The sequence below is a fragment of the Monomorium pharaonis genome, chromosome 5 (assembly GCF_013373865.1).
Source record: "Monomorium pharaonis isolate MP-MQ-018 chromosome 5, ASM1337386v2, whole genome shotgun sequence".
Classification (NCBI taxonomy): Eukaryota; Metazoa; Arthropoda; class Insecta; order Hymenoptera; family Formicidae; genus Monomorium; species Monomorium pharaonis.
Window position 1 is genome coordinate 15,642,372 of NC_050471.1, and position 26,501 is coordinate 15,668,872.

General features: G+C 33.9%; 1 protein-coding gene across 1 annotated transcript; it reads right to left on the reverse strand.

Moving 5' to 3' along the window:
* Positions 1-1,534: 1,534 nt before the first annotated feature.
* On the reverse strand, positions 1,535-26,501 carry LOC105831978 (mitochondrial import inner membrane translocase subunit Tim10 B). Its single transcript, XM_012672529.3, has 3 exons — positions 26,320-26,501; positions 2,201-2,296; positions 1,535-2,104 (listed from the first exon to the last, which is right to left on the reverse strand). The coding sequence occupies exons 1-3, from the start codon at positions 26,341-26,343 to the stop codon at positions 1,928-1,930; spliced, it is 297 nt and encodes a 98-aa protein (XP_012527983.1). The 5' UTR covers positions 26,344-26,501; the 3' UTR covers positions 1,535-1,927.

The following is a 26,501-nucleotide window of genomic DNA, read 5'->3' on the forward strand; positions in this document are numbered from 1 at the left end:
GAAATTATGATTGTGGGGTTTACTCATTGCTGGTTATCGAGCAAATCTGTCGGAATCAAAGGGATTTCTTGACCGGATGGAACGGCACTAAAGTTTACTCGCGCACTGATTCTACATAATTATTTTTTTTACTAACTGCATTTTTTTGTTATCGATTACTGACTACTCGAGTGAAAAACTGCCTTTACTGATTACTGATTAGTCATTACTGATTACTGACTAACAACTGACTATTAACTCACTCTCTTACTAGGGTGAAAAACTAATTAAACTGACTGATTACTACTGTCAACTAACTTACTAACTTACTAAGGTGAAAATCTAACGTTAACTGACTCTTATTAACTAAACTGATTAACCAACAGCTAACTCGTTCTCTTCAAGATTTGGTATTATATATACAGAGTCTTACAGGGGGAGGATCCAGATGTGGATGGTTCAAATATTCTAACTGGTAGGACTCTTTTTCAGGATTGTGTGGTGAGTAAATTCTAAGGTTTTTTATTGAAGAATAGTTTTTCCTTTTTGCCCAATCATACGTTGAGTAATTCGTCGAAAGTTTGTTTTCTCCCACATTCTTTCAATTTTGTCGGAGAAATCCGACCTATCGCGTAGGTTATCTTCTATTTGGGTTTAAGAGATAAATAAATTTTTTTTATCGTGCTAGACGTACTACGGTATAGTTTGCAGATGGAGGAAACGGTTATTTATTTTTTGCTTATATTTAGATACTTTATTGCTCATTTTTGTGAGGAAACGTGAAACTTTGCTTAAATCCCAGTTTGTTTTTTAATTTCTATCTTCAGAATTTATTATTTGTTGACTCAATATTCAAAAGAAGTCGGAATTATCAACTTGATCGTTTCGTCCATCCATGTTTGTCATCACGTTTCTAACAGACTAATCCTAGACTAAAAAATCATCGGAGACCGTTAAAACAGAATTTCTTTTGTAAATTATTTGTTTCTCTGACGAAGGGAAATCGTAGAGTCTGCTGGACGTAACAAATGAGTGTAGGAGAAGTGAAAATCGCAGTACGTAAGAGGGAGAACGCGAGCACCGCGGCGAAGGCTGCGGCGGTGACAGTGAGCGCTCTCCAGCGGCGCGACGGTCGCAGACCCCGAAAATCCAGTGTCAGCAATTCCTTGCGTCGCGAGACCGTCTGATCTGCGTGACGTCATGCCCCCCCCCGCGCCTACAAATACCCTCCACAACCCGCTCTCCCCTCGGAGCCCCGCAAGTTAGAACCGGCCTCTTATTCCTACTTCCGTTCCTTTCAATCAGATTAGCTTAAAACATTCAGGGGATATTCTTAAAATGTTCTACTTTTAGGAAATGGCCAAATTAAAAAATCAATTTTTTCAAAGTTACTGACTGCCACTAATCTTTTAAAAGGATTTTTCGAAGTAGCGGTAAATGTCGACACAATTATCATATTCGACTATCTACTTAGATAAAACTAAGTTTAAAAGTGCCCTTGAGGTTTATTCTACCCCAGGTGTAGGATTAGGGTTAAATATAAATTTTAATTTTGTTAATTTTAATGTAAAATTTAATCTTTGTCATACATTCGACGTCTATTGGATATCTTGTAGACACATTAGGGATTAAAGCGTATACAATAATTTTATAAACAGATACGTCGTGTATAAATGCTTATCAAATATCTGAAGGATATAAAACGGTAATTTATTGAGTTTTCAACATCTTTAAAAAATATCTCATGGATATTCTTCAAATATGTGTGCTGTCTAGAAAGGTCTGTAAAACGAATAGTAATAATGCTTTTGTCATTTATGTACTTTTTTATATTCTTTCATTAAATGACGTCTTTATAAAAATTTTGTTGTCTTTTAGATGACTTAGTGCTATCTGGTTATGAAACAAACTAACAAAAAATTAATAAATCACATGTAATAAAAATGTACTATTGTGGATTCTCTTCTACTTTGGTTTGTTGATTCTGCGCTTCTAATGTTCTTTGAGCTGTATTTATCTCGTCTATTCTTTTGCGCACCATTATAGGTTGCACTTCCATGAACACTTCCATTATTTTATGATTGGCATGAATGTACTTCTCTGCACAGTGACTCACGCAGAGATCCTACAAATTTCATTTTTCCAAATGTATTTATATTTAATGATTTAATAAATATAATAAATAATGTAATCCAATACATTTTTACATAAAAATACTTACTTCGTTAGAGGTAATTTCTCGAGAAAGGAATGTATTTGCACATTTCTTAAAACATGTTTCGGATATCTGGTTGTAAAGCAGAAGGAAATCTTTGAGCTACTGAAAACATATTTATCATAAATACTTATCACATTAAATTTGATTAATATATCCACTCATCCGTAAGAAAGTGGTCTTTACTTGAGCAGAGTACAATTAAGCACAGTGCAAATAAATACAAAATAATGTACATCATACATTCTACACCATAAAGTTGTACACCACAAAGTTATACACCGCAAAGTTGTACACCGTAACTGTAGCCACAAGCACGCACGCACACACACACGGGAATGCAAGGGGGCTTTCGGCCCCTTTATCCAAACTACCGATAGGGGTCCCCTAAACAGATGGATATAGAAATGTACGGTGTACAATTTTGAAGTGTACAAAATCAAAATAAACCGTGTCCATTTGAACCGTGTCCATCTGCACTGTATCCAATTGTACTGTGTCCAAGTGAGCCAGTCCCTCCGTAAGAAAGGTGACACAAGCCAAAATGTTTTGAATTTTGTTTTATTTACATATTGTTTCTAGGAGTTCCGTTTCCGGTGCGATAGGTAGTGCCACATTGAGTGAAGTCCGGTTTTTGTAGAGTGAAAAAGAGGAGTTAAGAGAAAGTAATGAAAGTAAGAGTGCATGAGTGAGAAAGCGAAAGAAGTTGAGAGTGTGTGTGAGTAGAGGTAAGGGTGTGGAGTGCATGTGTGAAGATATCGAGAAAGGAAAAAAGGTCGGGATTAAGGAGTTAAAGGAAAGGTCTGGCAAGGGGGAAGTATAGAGGAGAGCAATGCGCGCGTTCTTGGACGAGAAGCATAGAATACGCAGAAACAAGAGAGGAAGCAGGTAGGGAGAAAATAATTCTTGGAAAGAAAAAGTTTAGAACTGAATGCGGAAAAAATAGAGATTTAGGAAAGGGGGAGGTAGGAATAAAGCCCGTTTACACGAAACGCAGTAAGTGATAGAAGGAAGCGCTTAGTCTGGAAATTTGAAGAGGAAGGCGTGGCGTGTCTCGGCTTCGGCTGTTCTTTGGGATTAAATTCTTAGGCAAAGAGTAGAGAAGGAAGCAGTTACTTCAGGAAAGCGAAGGGAAAGAGGGGGGGAGAAAGGGGAGTTGCGGCAGCGTGGAGGAATGATTAAGAAAGATGAAGAGGAAAAGGGAAGATTCGGTAGAGGGGAAAGGGGAAGCAAAACAGGGAGAAAGCTTGGGGGGAAATGTTGGGGGAATGAAAGAAAGAATTATGGAATGCAATGACAGGACTAAAAGAAATGTTAAAAGAGGATATTTCGAATTTAAAAAACTTAGGTGAAAAAATGAGAGAGATAAGGGAACAAGAAAGGAGAATGAAGGAGGACAAGAATTGAGGAGCAGTTTTAGGCGGAGAAAGAAGTGAAAAAGGAAAAGAAGAAAGTGAAGAAAGGTGGTAGGGAAATTGAGAGAAAGATAGAGAAATTGATGAGAAACACCTGAGGGGGCAAGAGAGAGGAGGGGGTATAGGGAGGCGGGAAGGAAAGTTAAAGGAATAAAGTGGAGGATGGAAAGGAAAGCAAGAGAGAAGGAAAACTTTAGTTATTAGAAGGTTGGAAGTTAAAGAAGGGAAGAGAGAGGCGGCGGTGAAAGATCTGTTAAAAGACAGGGGTAGTGGCAGAGATAAGTGAGGCCCGATTGCGCACATAAGCGATTGGACACAGTAATATTTCCCGATTGGACACCGTCTCGATCGGACACAGTTCCGATTAGACACGTATTCGATTGGACACGAACCCGATTAAACACGGACCCGATTGTACACAAACCCGATTGCACACCGTCCCGATTGGACACGAACTCGATTAGACACGGACCCGATTGTACACGGATCCGATTGCACACGGACCCGATTGCGCACCGACTCGTTTGCACACGGAGCCGATTGGACATGGACTCGATTGGACAGTCTCGATTGCACATCGTCCCGATCGGACACAGTCCCGATTAGACACGAACTCGATTGGACACAGACCCGATTGCACACTGACCCGATTGCACACCGACCCATTTGCACATGGACATTTTTTATACCTATTTTATAATCGCAAACCCATGTGGTGCAGAAAATGCTTTGACACACACACACACACACACACACACACACACACACACACACACACACACACGGGGGGGGAGGTGCAAGGGCGACTTTGCCCCTTCTCCCGCACCCACCCCGGCCAAGTGCGAGCGTCTCAGATGCGCACAGTAATAAACGGACACAGCAGGCTGAGTAAAACGGACACAGACCAAATGCGCACGGACCAAACGGATACAGTAACCAACAAACTTACCACATGTGTTGCGACTTTTCGGGCACCTCTACCGACGGGGTGGGTGCGGGAGGAGGGGCGAAGCCCCCCTTGCACTCCCCCCCCGTGTGTGTGTGTGTGTGTGTGTGTGTGTGTGTGTGTGCAAAGCATTCTCTGCACCACATGGGTTTGGAACTGTGCGCATTTGGTCTGTGTCCGTTTCACTCAGCCTGCTGTGTCCGTTACTGTGCGCATCTGAGACCCACTCGGCCAAGTCGCGACCCACTCGCTAACCTATGTACTATCTGCAATGCGGAATCGTATCGTGTGCAATCGGGTCCGTGTGCAATCTGGTCCGTGTGCAATCAGGTTCGTGTGCAAACAGGTCGGTGCACAATTAGTTCCGTGTACAAACGGGTCGTGTGCAATCGGGTCGGTGCGCAATCGGGTCGGTGTGCAATCAAGTCGGTGTGCAATCGGGTCCGTGTCCAATCGGGTCCGTGTTCAATCGAGTCCATGTCAAAATCAGGTTTGTGTCCAATCGAGACTGTGTCCAATTGGAACGGTGTGCAATCTTGACTGTGTCCCATCGAGTCCATGTCAAATTGGGTCTGTGTCCAATCGAGTCCGTGTCCAATCAGGAAATACTACTGTGTCCAATCGCTTATGTGCGCAATCGGGACAGTCCCGACAGAGATGGAGATTAAAAGAATGAGGGGGGGAGAGGAAGAGCGGAAGAGAAGCTGTGATAGTAGAGAAGAGTAGAAAGAAATTATAAAGAAGGAGAAACTGAAAGGGAGGGAGATGATAGGGGATGACTGGATGTGGAAAAAGGGAAGAATGAGATGGAAGCTGGAGGAAATAGTTAGAGAGAGACGGTAGAAGATTATAAGGGGATATCATTGATGCCCACACTCTATATAAAGTTTATGCAGCAATTTTGACGGATTGAGTGGACAAGTAGAAAGAGAGAGAGAATGGTACCGGACGGGATTTAGGAAGGGGAGAGAAACAATTGACAATATCTACACACCAAACTTTTTGGTAAATAGGCAGTTGGAAAAAAGGAGGTAAATTAATGACGGTGTTTGTAGACTTGAAAGCGGCGTTCGTTTCAGTAACTAAAAGAATGTTAATAAAAATAATGAGAAAGAGAGAGTAGAAGAATGATTGATAGGAAGAATAGAGGAAGTACTAAGAAAAACGTGAAACATGAAAGTGAAAGAGAAAATAAGTGGGAGTTTTTGGACAGCGAGAAATGTAAGGCAAAGGTGTCCGCTATTATTTAACTATATTAGCGATTCTGGAGAAGAAGATGACGAAGAGGGAGGGGTACAATTGGAAAGGAAAAAATATTCTTATTGCGGGTTATACGGATAATCTGATGTTATTGGCGGAAGGGGAAGGCGAGATGAAAAGTATGTTAGAGAGGCTGTAGCAGTACTTGAAGAAAAAGGGTTTAGAACTGAATGCGGAAAAAACGAAGGTTTTAAGATTTAGGAAAGGGAGAGGTAGAATGAGCTGAAAGAGAAAAATGATAAAAGAGGTGAAAGAGTACAAATATTTTGGTTATGTGTTGCAGAATAATGGAAGGCAGGGTGCTCAAGTAAAAGACAGGATAAAGAAAGCGGCGGCGATAATGGGGCAGATATGGGGGATAGGAAAAAGAAGATTTGGAAGTGATTGGGGAGAGCAGTTATGGCTCTTTGATAGATTAGTGTAGACAGTTGAGTTATGGAGTAGAGATATGGGGATGGAAGGAAAGAGAGGGAATGGAGATTAGAAGAGAGGTATCTAAAATGGGTTTTAGGGGTGGACGGGAGAACGCCGGGATATATAATAAAGGAAGAATTACAAAGAGAGAGGCTGAGAAGTAGGGTAGCGGTTTGGAAATGGAGTTTTGAGAGAAGATTGGAGAGGGGAGTGGATTGGCAAGAGAATGCTGGGAAGAAATAAAAAAAGAGAAAAGAAGAGGCGGGGTCAAAATGGAAGGAGAAAGGAGGAAATTCTTCGAGGTCTGGATATAAATAGGGGTGTGGATATGGAGAGGGTGAGGAAAGAAGAGGAAAGGTTCGATGGGATAATAAAGGATAAGGCAAAAAAAAGAAAAGATGGAAAACAATCAGGGAGTAAAACTTCAATAGATGGTAAAAGAAAGGAAGGAGAGAGGTATACCAAAAAACTTGAAGAAAGGGTGGGGAGAGAGTAGATGGGGGAGAGTCGTTAAATTTAGACTAGGATGTAAGATGAAGGAGGGAAGATATTGGGAGGAAGAAAGGAAAATGTGCTGATTGTGTAAAGTGGAGAAGGAATCATGGGAGCATGTTTGGGAGTCATTTAAGAAATGGAGGCAAAGGGCGATTCAAGCTGGCAGGAGGCGGCAGAATGGGTGTTGGGAGAGGAGAAGGAGAGAGAGGGTTAGATGAGAAAATTAGAGGAGCAGAGAAAATTAAATGAAGAATCGGGTGTGGAGATAGGGGAGAGAAAGGGAACGAGTAGGAAAGGGTTGGGGAGGGGTGAAACAGAATCAATGAGAGAATGAAAGAAGGAAAGAGAGGAAAGGATGTTTGCATGAAAGAAAAGTAGAAGGATAACGTAGTTTTAAATTGATAGTTACATATACAAAAGGAAACGGAAGTCCGATGGTTAAGGACACATGTATGTGCGTGTAGCGCGGGCGTAGCTGGGACAGGATAATGTGAAAACGGAACTCGGCCCTCGCGGACAACTCAAAATAATTATGGTTAAGTTAGGTTAGGGTTTGTCTTAGAGATAAGTTTAAACGTTTTTTTTTTTTTGTAAAAATTGTAATCCTAAGAGAAACAATAAAAATTTACATACTAAATATTGTTTTTAAATACATTGGTCTTCAATCAAAAAAGTGATACAAGTTAAATTCAAAAAAATAATAAAAAAGAAATAAATAAAAATTAATAAACAAATGAAAAAAATAAAGGCAAAAAAGGCAAATCAAATAGAATAGTTTATAGTAAAATGGGGGGGGGGGTAACGTAGTGTCGTACAAAATTAATAGCCACATTATCTTTAGAAAATAAGAAACAAGTAATTTGTGATTTGCTAAGTTTAACTTTATTAATTAATTTTAAAACGTGTTTCTTTTTCTTTCTCTTAAATGTTTTATGTTTTTCTGATGAGCATAGGTACGTGGAATCGATTTGTTGCGTAGATTAGCAAAGTGGAACTCTCCATTCGAGTAGGCAGGTCTGCTTGTACTAAAATGCACGTAATCAATCCAAATGATATTTTGAATCGATTTTCCTCATATTCACGTAGATTTTTTACAGACAAAATTCACGTAAACTTTAATTTTTATTTAAAAATTCTAAAATGCTTATATGAGTCGTCGCTATTGTTAATACATAAAAAGGAAGACTTCCTTGAATTGTCCAAATTGTATTAAAAGTATTAATATGTAATATAAACGTTTCGATTCATTGATTCGGATCCTTCTCAGTGTATTATAATTAATTAACAAGATTGGTAAAAATACAGCAATTTCATACCAACGCAACGGTGTCAGTCTCCTCCCACTAGTTAATAATTAAAACCAATAAGATGTAACCTGGAGTAATTTATATCAGTTATTAGTAGTCAATAATTGAAAAAAGAAATGCTAAAAATTTATTGATAAGGGGAAACACCAGAAAGTTCCCCCTTTGACTGTGGCGAGTTTTATATATGTTGTAGTCCTAACCTCCCTTTATTTCATGTTAAAGTTATACGATACAAATCTCAAGCATTCTCGAAAAAAACGAGTTGAAATATTTGTGTATTCCTTATATATCAAATTGTAAGGACTAATTTGTAATTAGTAGTGCAACCTAATTAGTAAAGTGCGCGCGCGTGTGTGTGTGTGTGTGTGTGTGTGTGTGTGTGTGTTATACTTAACTATATTTTAATTTTAAATATAATTAAGTATAACACACACACACACACACACATACACGCGCGCACGCGAATCCTTATTCTTATTGATACACAACGCGCGCACATAGATATCCACAAACAAGCACGTACACATGCGCGAGCGTGTTTAAGCATCAAACAAACAAGTATAAATTCGTGTACGCCGTATAGGCAAACATACGAACAAATCACATGAAAGATACATTTTAAACATAGTATATTATATACAATATATCAAACATTTCAGCAAATTAACTGAAAACATTTTTCTTCTACAAATCATACAAATCACGTGGTCCTTTCATCAATAATTCTATGAACTGTATATGACAAAAATCGATGTGAATTCATGTAGTAAACTGTTCAGTAAAAAAGACAAATAAACATATCTTTCTGAAATCTGGTTCAAATGGACCGAAACTCATTTCTTAGAAGTTTTCAGGATCACTGATTATAAATTCGTAATAAAAATTTCCAAATTTAAAATGGCAGATCCAATATGACGAGCAAAAAAGTAAAATTTGGTTCAATTCTTTTTAAAAAATGGAGTTAAGCAGTTTTGGGGTTGCTGATTACGAATCCGTAATCGAAATTTTCACAATTCAAAATGGCGAATAAAAAAGTGAAATATTGTCAAAATTTCAAAATAGAAAATACGCCTATTTCTTGAATTTTATTGAAACCACTCATTACTTAGATCTTTACTTTTATTCATATTTTATGGAATTTTTTTAATTAAAAATGTTTTAATTAAATTTTTTTTAATTTTTAAACGTTAAAAAAATTTTTTAATTTTTTGAATCTTGAAATTTTAACTGCGGATTTGTAATCAGCAAATTTAAAAACCTATAGTAACATGTAAATCACAATAAAACAGTAAAACATAAAAACAGTAAGCACAAAAAAACCAGGATAAAAGGATTAATAAAAATTGCAAAATATCTGCAACATTTCTAAAACAGAACTAAAATAATAAAATGTCCGCGATTCTTGCATTTGAAATCTTGTAGGAAGGTTATTTAAAATTTACTGAAAAAATCTGCAAATGTTTGGAAATATTAAATGTTTAATTTTACTTCTTTATAAATCAAATAAATTAACCGTTATGCACATACCCAATACGTTGTAATCAGCGAACCCAAAAACCTATAGTACCATGTAAATCACAATAAAACAGTAAAACATAAAAACACGTTGTTACAGGGGGAGCGTCCCAGATGCGCACAGTAATAAACGGACACAGCAGGCTGAGTAAAACGGACACAGATCAAATGCGCACGGACCAAATGCGCGCGGACCAAATGCGCACAGACCAAACGGACACAGTAACCAATAGACTTACCACATGGGTTGCGATTTTTCGGGCACTTCTACCGACGGAGTGAGTGCGGGAGGGGGGGGGCAAAACCTCTATTTCCTGAGTTTGTATATGAACGTAATCGTTCAGAATCAATTTACTTTATTAAATAAACGTCAATAAAAATTATTTAAGCTATTTCCAAGTCCCTCAGCCCGTTACGGCTTTTACGAAAAAAAAAGTAGGGTCTCCGAGCGCTGCGCAGATAGCGCGCGGTCGGTTTTGACAAAATGTCGATTGATATCGAAGTTATCGAATAGCTTATAGTTTGAGTAGTTAATATCTGGAGCATATGCTCCAAATAAAATCGATTATTACGTGTAGACATAGTTAAATCTATATCTACAGGTTTTTCAACTTTATACCATGCTTATTCATTAAACATGATGCACATATGTTTGCGCGTATGTTAGTTGTGCTGGAAGCTGTTCTATGATTTTGTGCCGTAAAGCAATTGATAATTAGCAATTAGTTATTTTATAAAGCAAAAGATATCAGATCAGGCAGAATAATTCAGTGTATAAACAGCGTCACAACAGCATATTTTTTGTAATGGAAAATTAGTTCTTACTGTAAAGTACTTGTAAGAACAATTTTTATACATTATGCCAAACAATTTCTCTATACAGATATATCGTAAATAATAAACATAAATTAATTTAAAATCTGTTTATTTTACACAACATTCTCTGATAGAAATTCATACAGTTTAACTGACTATTTAATCCATTACAATCTAAGGGTCTCTATTAAGGGGATGCTGGACTGCCTCTCAAACTTGATCGGGGTCGATAATGTAGAGTCATTCGTGCACATCATTAATAAGATTTTGTATATATTTCTTTTATAGATTTGGAAATTCTTTTCCAGAATTAAAGTACACATATTAATATTTATCTGTGAATTGAAATTTATATCGAGAACAAAAAATATTTTTTTTGTTGCTCTATTTATCGACTTTTTACGCGTATGTAACCTAAATTTTTGTTTCGCAATTTCGTATCAATTAGGCACTAAAATCTAATTTTCAAAACTCGACACTGTTTGTTCTCGTCGTCTACTAGTCTGTAAATACAAATTTCGTAAATACAAACTGTAAATCTTTTATATTAAGCAAACATTGTTGATGTGACAGCAAATTAACAATTTTTTCCCGTTTTTGGTAGAAACTCCACTCCACAGACTGGTAGCAATGCGTATTCTTCTATTCTGGAGAAGGATTTTCAAATCTATAAAAGAAATAAAAAGATATTGCAAAACAAAAATTATTATCTTTTTGTCAGTAAAACAGACAACTCCAGCATCCCCTTAATGATTTCTCTTTATATACAAAAATACTGCCTAGAAACTGACCTGATTTTTTATTTTAATTTTTGAACAACTTCAAATATGTAGTTCTGTCACAAAAATGTCAAGAGAGATTAAGAGGTTAAATGGTTAAGAGGTACTTTTACTATTGAGTAACTGTTAAGTAACTGAGTTCGGATATTATACAGTTTTTCTGTACAATAACTACATGGTTGGTGGAGAGAGATTGGAGGGAGATGAAAAAGTAGATTCCCGAAGGGTTATGTATGGAGTGCAAGTTAGACATCTAAAAGAAACAGGAAAGGAAGGGCGATAGGAGTGATGCTAATGGGAATAAGGAAAGAGCTGGCAAATAAAGATTTGGTAATACAGACAAGAGGAGAAGAATTGATAGTAGGGGGGATAAGAGTAAGGGGAATCTTGAAAGGTAGTGGGAGTGTATATAGGAAATGGAAGGATGAAGAAAATGCTAGAGGTCATGGAGGAATGGGTGGGGAGTAGTTCGGAAGGAGGGAGGACGATAGTAGGGGAAGACTTCAATGCAAGAACAGGTAGGGAGGAAAGGGGAATCAAAGAGGGGAAGGTTAGAAAGGAGGTCGAAAGGGAAGGGAGCAGAAATTCGAAGAATGGGAAGATCAATGGAGAAAGCAAACTACTAATAGATTTCATAGAGGAGAAGAGATGGATGATATTCAACGGGAACACGGTGGGAGATGAGGAGGGAGAATTAACATTCACGAGAGGAAAAAATGGGACAGTTATAGATTACATAATAGAAAATAGAGAGGTCAAGGATAAAGTTGTAGAGATGGTGGTGGGGGATAGAGTGAATTCCGATCATCAACTATTGGAGATCAGGATAAGGTACAGGCAGAAGAGAAGAGAGTGGAGAAGGAAAAAATCAGAGGTGAGAGGAGTATATGGGATGAAAAGGGTGGAAAAAGCTTCAGAAAAAAATTAGAAGGGATAAGAGAAAGAAAGAGAAAGGAATTAGAGGAGGATAAGAGGGAAGTGGAGAAGATGATAAAGGCTGCGATGGAGAGAGTGGAAAAAGAAAGAGGGCGGAGGGGAGGAAGGAGAGGCTGGTGAGATGAGGAGTGTAGGAGGAAGAAAATGGAGGTAAGAGGTAGCTTGAGAAGGTGGAGAAGAGGAAGAGAACAAGAGAACAAGAAGAGATGTATAAGAGAAAGAGATTAGAGTATAAACGTATGTGTGAGGAAGAAGAGAACGAGAGATGAGAGAGAATGGCGATGGAAATTAGAAGAGAGGAAGACGTGTGGACGATAGTTAATAAGGATCGGAAGAGCCGGAAGGGAGTGAATAAGGGAATAAGAATAGAGGAGTGGAGGAGGCATTTCATGAATTTGTTCGAAGAAGTGGAGGGAAGGGTGGTGATTGGGAGTGGGGAGGGACCGAGAAAGGGATACAGAGGGGGAAGTGTTCAGGGAGGAACTTGGGCGCGTGATAAGGAGACTGAAAGACAAAAAAGCAGCGGAAATAGATGGGTTATCGAATGAAGTGTGGAAGTACGGTGGGGAGGAGTTGGAAGAGTGGGCAAGGGAATTTTGTAACAGAGTATGGAGAGGGCAGGGATGGCCGGATGACTGGAGGAAAGGGACCATAGTTCCGATGAAAGAAGGGGGAGGGAAAGACGATAAGACTACAAGGGAATGTCGCTGATGCCCACGCTCTACAAAATTTACGCAGCAATATTGACGGAGAGAGTGAGGAAACAGGTAGAGAGAGAGAGAGGGGATGGTACCAGAAAACCAGACGGGATTCAGAAAAGAGAAGGGCACAATGGACAACATTTACACGCTAAACTTCCTGGTAAATAGGGGGATAAAAAAGAAGGGGGGTAAAGTGGTGGCGGTGTTTGTCGACCTAAAAGCGGCGTTTGATTCGGTGGATAAAAAGGTGCTATGCAGGTCAATGAGAGAGAGAGAGAGAGAGAGAGAGAGAGAGAGAGAGAGAGAGAGAGAGAGAGAGAGAGAGAGAGAGAAGTAAAAGAAGGATTGATAAGAAGAGTACAGGAAGTTCTAAGGAAAACGAGAAGTAGGGTGAGGGTGGAGGAGATAAGCGCGAGTTTTTGGACAGTAAAGGAGGTGAGACAGGGGTGCCCTTTAAGTCCGGTGTTATTCAAATTTATGCTGGCGGATTTGGAAGAGATGATGGGCAGGGTGAAATGGGGGGATGGATTTGGGGGGAAGAAAATTTATTCGCTGAGATATGCAGATGACGTAGTGTTACTGGCGGAAAGGGAGGGGAAAATGAGAAGTATGCTGGGTAGGTTGGAGAATTACTTAGAAGAAAAGGGGCTGGAATTAAATGCGGAGAAGACAAAGGTACTGTAGTTCAGGAAGAGGGGTGGAAGAGTAAGCAAAGTAAAATGGAGATGGAGAGGAAGATAGAAGAGGTGAAAAAATATAAATATCTGGGCTACGTGTTTCAGATGAATGGAAGGCAAGATGCGCAGATTAAGGATAGGATTGGCAGAGCGACGGCGGTGATAGGGCAAGTGTGGGGGATAGGAAAAAAAAGGTTTGGTAGGGACTGGGGATGAAGGTTATGGCTCTTCGACAAATTGGTGTGGACAGTGTTGAGTTACGGTGTTGAAATTTGGAGATGGAAAGAGAGAGAGAGAGAGAATGGAGAAATTAGAGGAGAGGTACTTCAAATGGGTTTTAGGGGTAGATGGGTGGACGCCGGGTTATATGGTAAGAGAGAATCTACAAAGAAAGAAATTAAGAAATAGGGCGGCGGCACGGGCGTGGAGTTTTGAGAAAAGATTGGAGAGAGGGGAAGGGAGCAGACTGGTAAGGAAATGCTGGGAAGAGATAAAAAGAAAGGACGGTAGAAAGGAGGACGCGGGGTGAGAGAGGAAGAAAAGGGAGTTTTGGGGGGACAGAAGTAGATGTGATAAGGGTAAAAGAGGAGAAAGATTCAGCAAATTAATGGAGGAGGACTAAGAGGGACAAAGGAAGGAAAGATGGGAAAGAATCAGGGAATCAAAATTCAACAGATGGTACGGAAGGGTAAAGAAGGAGGGTGGGATACCGGGATATCTAAAGGAGTGGAGAGAGAGCAGGTGGAGGAGGGTCGCGAGATTTAGGCTAGGATGTGAGATAAAGGAGGGAAAATACTGGGAAGAGGAAAAAAAAGAGGATGTAGAATGTACAGATTGGAGAAAGAGTCATGGGAACACGTGTGGGAGTCATGCAGAAGATGGGAACAGGATGAGTTCAAATTGGCAGGAGGCGGTGGATTGGGTGTTGAACAAGGAGGGAGAAGGGGAAGGATGAATGAGGGAGCTGGAGGAGGAGAGGGAAAAGGGTGATGGAGAGATGGGCGAGACAGTGAGAGGCAGTGAGGGGAAGGCCGAGAGAAGATGGTGGATGGATGAGACGGGATGAGAGGAGCAGAGAGTGGGGAAAAAAATAAGGGAATAGAGCGAGAGAATAAAAGAGATGTATAAGCTGGAATACAAGCTGAAATGAGTTGTTTAATTTATGCAAGAGGAAACGGAAGTCCAATAGTTAGGGAAGCGGTGTGTATGTGTGTATGCGTAGACGGGGGTGGTCGAGGACGGAGTGACGTGAAAGCGGAGCTCGGCCCTCAAGAGCGTCCCAGTTTATTTAGTTATAAGCTAAAATAAGTTAGCAATAAGTTAGAATTGAGGATAAGGATGTATTTGTAATATATAAAATTGTAATCCCAAGGGAAAACAATAAAGAATTACTACTACTACTAGTACTACTACTAGTACTAGTACTACTACTACTACTACTAGTACTACTACTACTACTAGTACTACTACTACTACTAGTACTACTACTACTACTACAAAAGACGCGAAAATGTTATTCAGTTTGCGAAAAATCTGTCTGCGATGAACACTGTATCGACAATTAAATCTATTAATTGCGCTAAATAAATGTAACTATAGTCTAATTTACCTTGAAAATGATTGTAATTGTTTATTTATTAACCCCTGTTATCAATAAAATATTTATCAATGTTATTAATTAATTCTCGGGTCAAAAGATCATTTTTCATGAAGTGGGTACCGCAGGTGTGTCTGCTAAGCATATGTACTTTAACGTCATTTAATTGAGGTTCAAAAAATTTGAAAAAAATTATCAATGTATTTTTAGTTTCTAAAAGAGTTAAATAATGGGGATTCGGAGGCTATTGAGATTTTAATTTTTATTCAAGTTATAAGCAAAAATACAATAAAATGGGCATCCGAGTACCCGGTGTACACATAAGGATTAACAAAGTATTTCACAAAAAATATTAAAATTATATAACAATATTAGTACATTAATTCTTCCGACTAGTATATGTTCAAATATATCAATAAAGTAAATCGCTTAACGGCCTGCATCAAATTTTGGTGATGAATATAATTTTTTTTTCTATTAATTTAATATTTTTAGCTCATATAAACTGCGCGCCGACAAGTTTCGTCAGACTTGCAACACAGTTACTAAGCTAAAATTATTAAATTCATAGAAAAAAATTATATTTATCATCAAGATCCGATGCAGGGCAGCAATCATGAAACATTTCCTTAGGACGAAAACGTGAAAAGTGAAAAGTTTCAGGTAACTATCTCTTTTTATTGTGTTGAATAGAAAGAGACAATAACTTGAAACTTTTCACTTTTCACGTTTCCGCCTAAGGAGAAAAATTACATGATCAATACCCTGATCGTTAGGCGATTTACTTCACTAATATGTTTAAATATTTATCATTATTATATTCAGAAAATTCCAAATACTAAAAAATTACAATAAAATTATATACAAAATATACTTACAAGGGAACCTCGCGAACTCGAAAATTCTGATTTTAATGAAACTTGGCATAAATGTAGAGGAGGTAAATACATGAATTTAGAAATTTATCGTAGCTGCCCATAAACGGTTTAAAGGGGTGAAACCACCCTTCAAAGTTGAGACATTTTTTGTTTTCTTAATATATCTCGTAAACTAAACAAAATATTTAAAAATATTTTATACAAAAGTTTTACAATAAAAGTACTTCTATCTAACTACAGTAATTAAATTTAAAAAAAAAATTTTTTTTAACAATTGTTTTTAAATTTTTGAAAAAAAAATTTTTTTTTCAAAATTTTATTAATGTAGTTAGATAGAGATATTGTTACCATAAAACTTTGGTGTAAAACATTTTTTGATATTTCTAATACTTTTCGAGATATATCGGAAAAAGCAAAAATCTGCTCTACAGTATGCACTGAAAAAAGCATGAGAGAATGCGATAGCACCGCGACGGAGAGCGTTAAAAAATATTTTAAAGAAATTTTTTATTAAGGTTTATTTATGATATTGAATATAATATAAGATACTAAAAATATAATAAAATAAAGTAATATAAAATAATAATATTTTGTATAATATAATATGTAATAATATAATATAATAATGTCTCACGTGAATGCATGCTGATGTGAGTGAGAGAGAAAAAGTAAATAATATTAATATAATATAGTAATATAATAATATAATATAATATAAAATATTTATATCCAGACTTCTTTGTCCGGATCCATTAAAGAAGATTTCTGGGACATTCCTAAAAGCCTATTAAAGAAGCTTAAAAAACTTCGATTCCTACTCCTACCAAATTGTCAAGTGAAAAAAAGAAACGATCTTCGATCTAGATCAAAATTAATGTAATCTATGATCTAGATCAAATGTATGAAAAATGATCTGTGATCTGATCTAGATTTAATATTTTGATAAAGATCTTAATCTGATCTAGATTATTTATTTAATGATCTATTACAACACTGGAAATAAGTAATGCGATATTTTTTATTACGCATTACTTTTGAAATAAGTAATGCGATTTTTTTCATTACGCATTACTTTTGTAATAAGTAATGCAATTTTTTTTATTACGCATTACTTTTGAAATAATTAATGCGAGTTTTTTCATTACGCATTATTGTTTTAATAATTAATGAATAAAGAAATAATTACTTATTAAAAAATTAATAAGTAATGCATTATTTTTTAATTTGCATTTTCAATACCCTGATTCAAAGTATATTGTTGTTCAATGTATAATGCCACACTAAAATATTTTAATTTTGTATCTAGACATGGATATATCTCTATAACATCCACATACATGGATTTATCAATATAAGAAAAAGATTTTGGACGCGATACTTTTGCAAGATCGACAAAGAGCAAAATAATGCCTTAATTGACAAATCATATAGCCGATTTGGATTGGCAGATGTCGTCGATCTGCGTCAACTCTCTGGCATGTCACCGCTAATGGATCCGGACCAAGAAGTCTGGATCTAAATATTTTATATTATATTATATTATTATATTACTATATTATATTAATATTATTTACTCTTTCTCTCTCACTCACATCAGCATGCATTCACGTGCGACATTATTATATTATATTATTACATATTATTATATTATACAAAATATTATTTTATATTACTTTATTTTATTATATTTTTAGTATCTTATATTATATTCAATATCATAAATAAACGTTAATAAAAAATTTCTTTAAAATATTTTTTAACGCTCTCCGTCGCGGTGCTATCGCATTCTCTCATGCTTTTTTCAGTGCATACTGTAGAGCAGATTTTTGCTTTTTCCGATATATCTCGAAAAGTATTAGAAATATCAAAAAATGTTTTACACCAAAGTTTTATGGTAACAATATCTCTATCTAACTACATTAATAAAATTTTGAAAAAAAAATTTTTTTTTCAAAAATTTAAAAACAATTGTTAAAAAAAATTTTTTTTTTAAATTTAATTACTGTAGTTAGATAGAAGTACTTTTATTGTAAAACTTTTGTATAAAATATTTTTAAATATTTTGTTTAGTTTACGAGATATATTAAGAAAACGAAAAATGTCTCAACTTTGAAGGGTGGTTTCACCCCTTTAAACCGTTTATCGGCAGCTACGATAAATTTCTAAATTCATGTATTTACCCCCTCTACATTTATGCCAAGTTTCATTAAAATCAGAATTTTCGAGTTCGCGAGGTTCCCTTGTTAGTGTTTTTATTTAATATTTTCAATCTGATATAAATGTAAATATTGTGCTTGAAAAACATTTAATAAAAATAATGCATTGCAAGCGCGCGTGCGCACATGTGTGTAATATACAACTTATGTATCATGTGTATATTATGTACAATGCATGTAAAGGACGCCTGAAGTTTTCTGCTCTAATGCAAAAGTGATATTCTCTATCTGTTCTCAGATTTTATATTTAAAAAATTTTAAAGAATTCCGAAAATATAACGAAACAGTTTAATTATATATTTGTTTATAAAAACCACATACATTTAAAAAATTAATTAAATTGTATATTTTATAAATAAAGTTTTATAAAATGCAAATAAAAAATACATAAATTTATAAACTTATAATCCTTAAACTTTACAAATGGAATTTTATAATACAATAAATTAAAATTTTTTTCAATCCAATTATTGAATAAGAAATGAAAATTATATTTTTTAGCTATTTCTTTTTCAATCGGTAACATTACAAATATTTAGGTTGTCTTTTGCTCTATTACAGATCGTAAATATGATTTTATCAATTTTAATTTACTGAAATTTTTTTTAGATTTTACAGTTCCCACACAGCACACTTTATCCTGAAAATATCCTAAATTATCCCAGACAGACGAAGGTAATCTTACGGATATCTCAATGAGTAGCTCCCGGGATATCCTACGAAAATATCTTAAAATATCGTAAAATATCTTAAGATATCATATGATATCCCATTAATATATTTTGATATCTCCCAAAAATATCTTAAAATATTATAAGATATTGTAAGATATATTCTATAATATCTTACGATATCCTATTACATCTAGATAATATCCCATCATATCTTTTATTTCTACAATTAATAGAGCGTAAATCAAGTGTAAAGGAAAAGTGAATTATAATGTAATAAAAGAGTGACAAAAGCGTTAATTAAATCTCTAAGAAACGTAAATTAAAACAGAACATAAAGAAAGTACACTTATCGAAACAATATGGTATATATTAATTATACAAAACAATAATACTAAAAAATAATAAAAAATGACATTAAAAAAATTTTTTTGATTTTATACAAACAGAGCAAAAACAAACTTTTTAATAAGTTATTCCACATGCTATTTTGCACGCATATGTAAAAATGAATAAAAAACTAAAACTTCATATTTATTCAAAAATATAAGTTAACTATACATATTTCATCCTTCTGATAACATCTATTGTAATGATCTATAACAAATATGTATGCATAGACAAGAAGTGTTCATGATGGATTATCACGTGGCGTTAGGATGCGTACGGTCTTCGAAGTCAAGCAACGTCGGCAATGGTTGACACTTGGATGGGTGACCGTTTTTTCAGATATAGAGATTAAACATGCTTTAACGGGTACGACTGTGGCTTGGCTGAAACATGTTGTTACAGTCTTCTTCCTCTTACAAGATTACCGTAAAAATAATTAGAATTTTTTATATTTTGTTCAAGTTTTTTTCAATTCTTAGAAACTCCTAAAAATACTTAGAAATATTCAAAAATTTTCTACATTAATCAAAATTTTTCATTTTTAAAGTTTTTCCGAGAAACGTTTCAATTCTTATAAAAAATCGGAATATTTATGAGAAATCCTAAAAAAAATTTTAAAAATTCTGACAAATTTTTTCACTAGAGTATATTACGATATCTCAGGAAATCCCTTGAACATCCTCTGGATATCGTTTGAGACATCTACAGGATGTCAAATCGGTGGACATTTGTGCATCTCTTGGATATCCTTTGGATATCGCAGACGGTCCATGGATATCCAACGATATTGCGATATCCCAAAATGACATCCCAGGCACATCCGTAAGATAAAGTGTGCTGTGTGGATTATAAGTAAGGTAAAATGCAGTAGAACAGTAAAATACGGTGGAATAGCGCGCTTTCTCCTTGAAGATTTTAAGAACAGTAAAAAGTAAAAAGTGTAAAAAGTAAAAAATTTTGAGACATATCTCTTTTAATTTTTATCAATGTGATATTTCTTTATATAACTCTCTTTATGTTCACTAAAAGTTTACTTCGGATACTGTATTGAGAGAAATAATCACTGAAATCTGCAAAATATATTTTTAAATAAATAGCTAGAAACTTTTAATCAATGAGAATTGTTGTTTCTTTTCTTATTTTAATATTACCATCTCATCAACTTTTCAACACATATCAGACTCCTCGCTGATCCTCGCTGCTTTAAATCATGTATAAACCCAAATAATTTATTCAACTTTTGAGTAAAAAAATTTTTAATTATACTATATATTTCTCACACATTAGGTCGATACTTATGAAACCATGAAGATTTTTTTACGTTTATTAAAAAGCTCTAACAGCCAATATTCGACATAATTTTCAATTTGGAGATTTATTATCACTTTTTTTTTTTTTTTGCACATCAAGTTGATGCAATTTGCACAATATTCATCAATTTGTAACATTTTATATTCAATAACAATCAACTGAAGATGATTGCTTAACGGTCGAAACATTTGGCGCTTTTTATAAGTTTATATGTTATTATTAGATTATAATATTACCATAACTGGCGACTTGTTAACCCTTATTTTATTCTTATATTAATTTTAAATATTTTTTAAAAAATAACTAATTTCTGAGCAAATATCTGTTGAAATGTTTGAATATATCATATAAAAATCTTTTACGCTATTTTGTAACCCTATTAGTTTTATTATCATTATTATTTAGTAAAAAATTAAATTTTTTTATTTTTTGCCTTAAGTAAAGTTTTTAAAACATTTAAAGAGATGCTAAAAACGTTTGTTTTATAACAAAAAAACAATTTTTGTAACGCAAAATGTTTTTATTTCTTTTAGATTATCATAATTTTTTTACACACACACACACACACACACAAATTGAAACTTTTTTTACAATTAAATCATACTACCAATCTAAATTATGGAGTTTATATTGAAAACGGAAAAAAATTGTTCCAGGTATTTTTAGGAACGTGATGTCTGGAGCTGTCACATTGTAACAATATTTGATTGATACAAAAATCTGCAACTTGTACTCACAAAATTCAAATTTTTAAACTAATAGATAACAAAAACAATGTGGAATTCTTAAGGAAATCCTAAAGTCATTTGTTTTATCGACATTTTTAAAGAAACCACCCAGCTAGCAAAATGTCGCAAACTTTGCACAAAGTTTGTGGCAAACTCGAGAAAACCTTTGCAGCAAAATTGCGACAAGGTATGTCCACAAAAAGCTTAGTTTTTGTTGGTAAGGCTTGTCGTAAATAATATGTCACATATTTTATGCAAATAATAGGATAAAACTTGCTAGTAAAGCATAACAGCAAATTTGTAGCAATTTTTTTAGAAGTAAAAACATGTTTGGTCTTAAAAAATTTGTATACTTTAACGCTCCACGGGGTGCAATGAACATTTTTTGTAATCTTTACACATGCACGCCACACACGCACAATGCACAAAATCCGATCAGCAATCTCTTCGCAGTGCGCATTGAGAAATACTAATACTGGTGGTAACAGGCATAAACAAACTAAAATGCATAGGTAACTTTAATACGTCATAACTCCGCCAAAAAATTGCACAAACTTTATTTTTTTTTAATTTGTAAGAAAAAATTCATAATTTACGATAATTCTTATAAAGTTTACGAGAAAAATTTGTTGCACCCTCTGTAGCGCATCAAAGTGTGCAAATTTTTTAAGACCAAACATGTGCTTACTTTTAAAGAGATGTCGATAAGGGAAAAGAAGAGGATCAAAATTTGACAAATGCTCTTTAAAGTAGAAATTTTAAGTTTTAAAATGAAAAAAAAGTCATTCCAATATGATAAATTTTTACGACGTTACAATTATTTGAAGTTAAATGAAATTTTGGTATAAATTTTTGTTGCGTTAATATTGTTGCTTAGCATATTATATATTTTGTGTATTATTTTAAATTAATCTTTATGAAAAAATACCATTGGACTATTTGCCAAAAAATTACTGAAAACTATTGGAACTAATAGTGTGTCCAATAGTATTATTATTAGTTCCAATAGTTTTCAATAGTTTTTGGCGACTAGTTCAATAATCCAATAGTATTTTTTCGTAAGAAAAATATTTAATTAAATTATAAATTATATTCTATTTTAATGTTACCTGATAATTTTCCTTTTTTTCTTTTCTCTCTACTATTTTCTTTTCTTAATGCGTATATGTCAAATATATAAAATAAACGAACTATCAAAAGTTTGATTATTACCCACACAGCACACTTTATCCTGAGGATATCCCAAATTATCCCAGACAGACGAAGGCGATCCCACGGATATCTCAATGAGTAGCTCCCGGGATATCCTACAAAAATATCTTAAAATATCTTAAGATATCATATGATGTCCCATTAATATATTTCGATATCCTCAAAAAATATCTTAAAATATTATAAGATATTGTAAGATATTCTATTATATCTTACGATATCCTATTACATCCAGATAATATCCCATCATATCTTTTATCTCTACATCTAACAGAGCGTAAATCAAGTGTAAAGGAAAAGTGAATTATAATGTAATAAAAGAGTGACAAAAGCGTTAATTAAATCTCTAAGAAACGTGAATTAAAACAGAACATAAAGAAAGTACGCTTATCGAAACAATGTGGTATATATTAATAATACTAAAAAAATTATAAAAAATGACATTAAAAATTTTTTTGATTTTATACAAACAGAGCAAAAACAAACTTTTTAATAAGTTATTCCACATGCTATTTGCACGCATATGAACATAAAATGAATAAAAAACTAAAACTTCATATTTATTCATAAAAATATAAGTTAACTATACATATTTCATCCTTCTGATAACATATATTGTAATGATCTATAACAAATATGTATGCATAGACAAGAAGTGTTCATGGATTATCACGTGGCGTTAGGATGTGTATGGTCTTCGAAGTCAAGCAACGTCGGCGATGGTTGATACTTAGATGGGTGACCGTTTTTTCAGATATAGAGATTAAACATGCTTTAACGGGTACGACTGTGGCTTGGCTAAAACATGTTGTTATAGTCTTCTTCCTCTTACAAGATTACCGTAAAAATAATTAGAATTTTTTATTTTTTGTTCAAGTTTTTTTCAATTTTTAGAAACTCTCAAAAATACTTAGAAATATTTAAAAATTTTCTAAATTAATCAAAATTCTTCATTTTTAAAGTTTTTTCGAGAAACGTTTCAATTCTTATAAAAAATCGGAATATTTATGAGAAATCCTAAAAAAAATTTTTTTAATTCTAACAAATTTTTTCACTAGAGTATATTACGATATCTCAGGAAATCCCTTAGACATCCTCTGGATATCGTTTGAGATATCTACAGGATGTCAAATCAGTGGACATTTGTGCATCCCTTGGATATCCCTTGGATATCGCAGACGGTCCACGGATATCCAACGATATTGCGATATCCCAAAATGACATCTCAGGGACATCCCTAGGATAAAGTGTGCTGTGTGGGTAATTATACACAGCAACAGACATGTTACTTGATAATTTTCCTTCTTATTTCTATTCTCTCTCTCTCTCTCTCTTTTTCTCTCCCTCCATTCTCTCTCTCTAATCTCTTTCCTTCTCTTTTTTAAATACATGTCTGTCAAATACGTATTAAATAAGTAAAGTATGCAAAGTATCTATACGTCAAATAAGTAAAGTATGCGAACTGTCAAAAGTTTTACTTGATAATTATTTTTCTTCACTCTATCTCCTTTTTTAAAAAAAGTGTTTTTTTCTTTCTCTGTCTTTATATCTCTCTCTCTCTGCCTCTCTTTCACATTTGACTATTTTGCAACTCTTTAGATTTAAAATTAATAATATTAATTAATATTAAATTTCTTTAATATTAAAAAATTCTTAATTAAAATTAATATTAAATAAGACAAAAATAAAACAAAAAGCCGAAAGCATTACTTAAACATAAAGAAAGAGGAGAGGAAGAGAGATGAAATACATTTATATGTTTATATATGTATATACGCATACATGCTTAACGTACATATGTATAACGTACATATGTATATTATAGTACAATTAATAATTTAATTAAAAATTGAATTTAACCCTTTAAGGACCAAATGCGGACACTTTTTTCATGAAATTTTCGATGCAATTTTTATCGCCATAATTTCTTATGTTAAAGCAGAAAAAAATTATACGATTGTTTCATACAATTTTTTTCTGCTATAATAAGAAATTATAGCGATGAAAATTGTATAGAAAAAGTGCCCGCATTTGGTCCTTAAAGGATTAAATTAAATTTTTAATTAAATTATTAATTATATAATACTATAATGTTATTTCCTATTTTATTATTACTTAAGAGGATGCTAAACTGCCCATCAAACTTGATTGAGGTCGATAATGCAGTCATTATTTATCCTTGTTCATGAAAAAATTTGCTTTAAAATGCAAGTTATATAGCTTATACTTACAAATAAATGGTATCTCGCAGTTTGGAATAGAAGGAATAAGACTATATTTGTCAAATTACGTTTACAAGCCGTAAAAAAACATATTTATGTGATCAAAAATTTTATTCATTTACGCGCTTCTATTTTTAAAATATCTTTTTTGTACGGCTTGTAATCGTAATTTGACGATTATAATCTTATTCCTCAATCTATTCCGAACCCGGGAACACCATTCATTTGTACGTATAAGCTACATAACTTGTATTTTGAAGCAAATATTTTTATGAACAAATAAACTTTAAAAATTTTTTTGCATTTTTGGTCTTTATCTAATTGTCCCCGGGTTCATTTGTGTATGTACTTTAAAAGTGTAAAAGGATTATCAATTCTGTAAATTCAATTCGAAATTAAGTGATAAATACAGAATGTCGGTAAAACACACGGCTTTAGCATCCTCTTAATGTTTTTGCTAATTTCTTATCTCTTACACTCTCTTTTTCTTTCTCTTACCCTTCCTTCTTTATGCAAAAGTAGTTGTTTTTCTTTTTTATAAAAAAAGAATTATAATTAACTTACTTGATCGCCTCTTTTCACCAAATTTGACAGCTGTCAAAATTCAATCGCAATGACAGTTACTCTCGACTAAACTGTCAAACCACGACTCGCACACGAAGCAAGTCAAGCAAGACAGCTAATCGTGATCGGAATTAAGCGGCAACAATGCAATCGCAATTAGCAGGCAACTTTAGGGTTACATGGCTATTTCATAAGATGATGATCCTTTTTCAGATACGATAGTTCTCTGAAATTTCTTATGGTTTATGGCTACTATCATACAGAGTAATTTTTACTATAAAATTTTTTCCAGTATCCAAATGAATACAAACGTTAGATTAGGGTATATGTGTACCCCATTTTTACTTTATATTTATACTGTTTGGAAATTAATGTTTCAATGCCAACTAGTGTCTTTCTCGATTCTTAAGATTTTAAATTGAATTATGGTCAGTGCCCCGAGTTGATCCCTTTATCTGCTAAATAAAGAGATGAAATCAAATTCGCATTGGGCAACAAAATTATCCTGGTAAGCCATTCTGGGGTTAATAATCATTTTAAAATCATTTTAACGTTTTTGTTTGATTTGGGTGTTTTCAAATTTTACTGCATATAATACATTTTAGAAACATTTCCATCGCTTATATCACAAGATCTTAGAATTATTTTTGTTACATTTTATACGTAATGCTTTGCAGAATTCTTTCAGAACTATTGCATATAAAATCTTAAAAATTAAAACCTTTCTAAAAACTTTCCATAATAACTGATGCTATATGAGTTTATGTGGATATCACGTTGATAAATTTCTGATTACGTAGTCGACGTAAAATATGTAAATACAACACATGGAAACCACATACCTGTTCTCATCAATTGTTATTTTTCTTGCTATGATTGATGTTTATTAATAAAATCGGTATAAACAATACCAACAAAACAGTACATGAAATCCACGTTGAATCGACGTAAAATTCATATAGAAATGTGGATTCCACGTGAAAACAACGTGAATTTCACGTACTGTTTTATTGGGGAACGTAAAATTATTGGTTAAAATTTGTCTAATAATCAAATATTATATTAAAGTATGCACATTTCTTTGTTGTAACGCATCCATATAGACAGCTATGTTTTTTTAACTTGTTAAAGAAGTATTAAAGTATTTTTTTGGATTGGAATAATAGCCAGGCCTGCCAGATTTGCAGTTTTGGTACCAGCATATACTAGAAAAGGTTGAGAGTCGACACAGTCATGTTTTAGTAGAGCACTAAAAAA

Coding starts and splice junctions, on each gene's coding strand:
- LOC105831978 (XM_012672529.3), bottom strand. CDS start 26,343: ATGGATGCGTTACAACAAAGAAAT. Junction 2,297..26,319: donor ATGCGTTACAACAAAGAAAT/GTGCATACTTTA, acceptor TGTTTTCAGTAG/CTCAAAGATTTCCTTCTGCT. Junction 2,105..2,200: donor GAGAAATTACCTCTAACGAA/GTAAGTATTTTT, acceptor TGAAATTTGTAG/GATCTCTGCGTGAGTCACTG.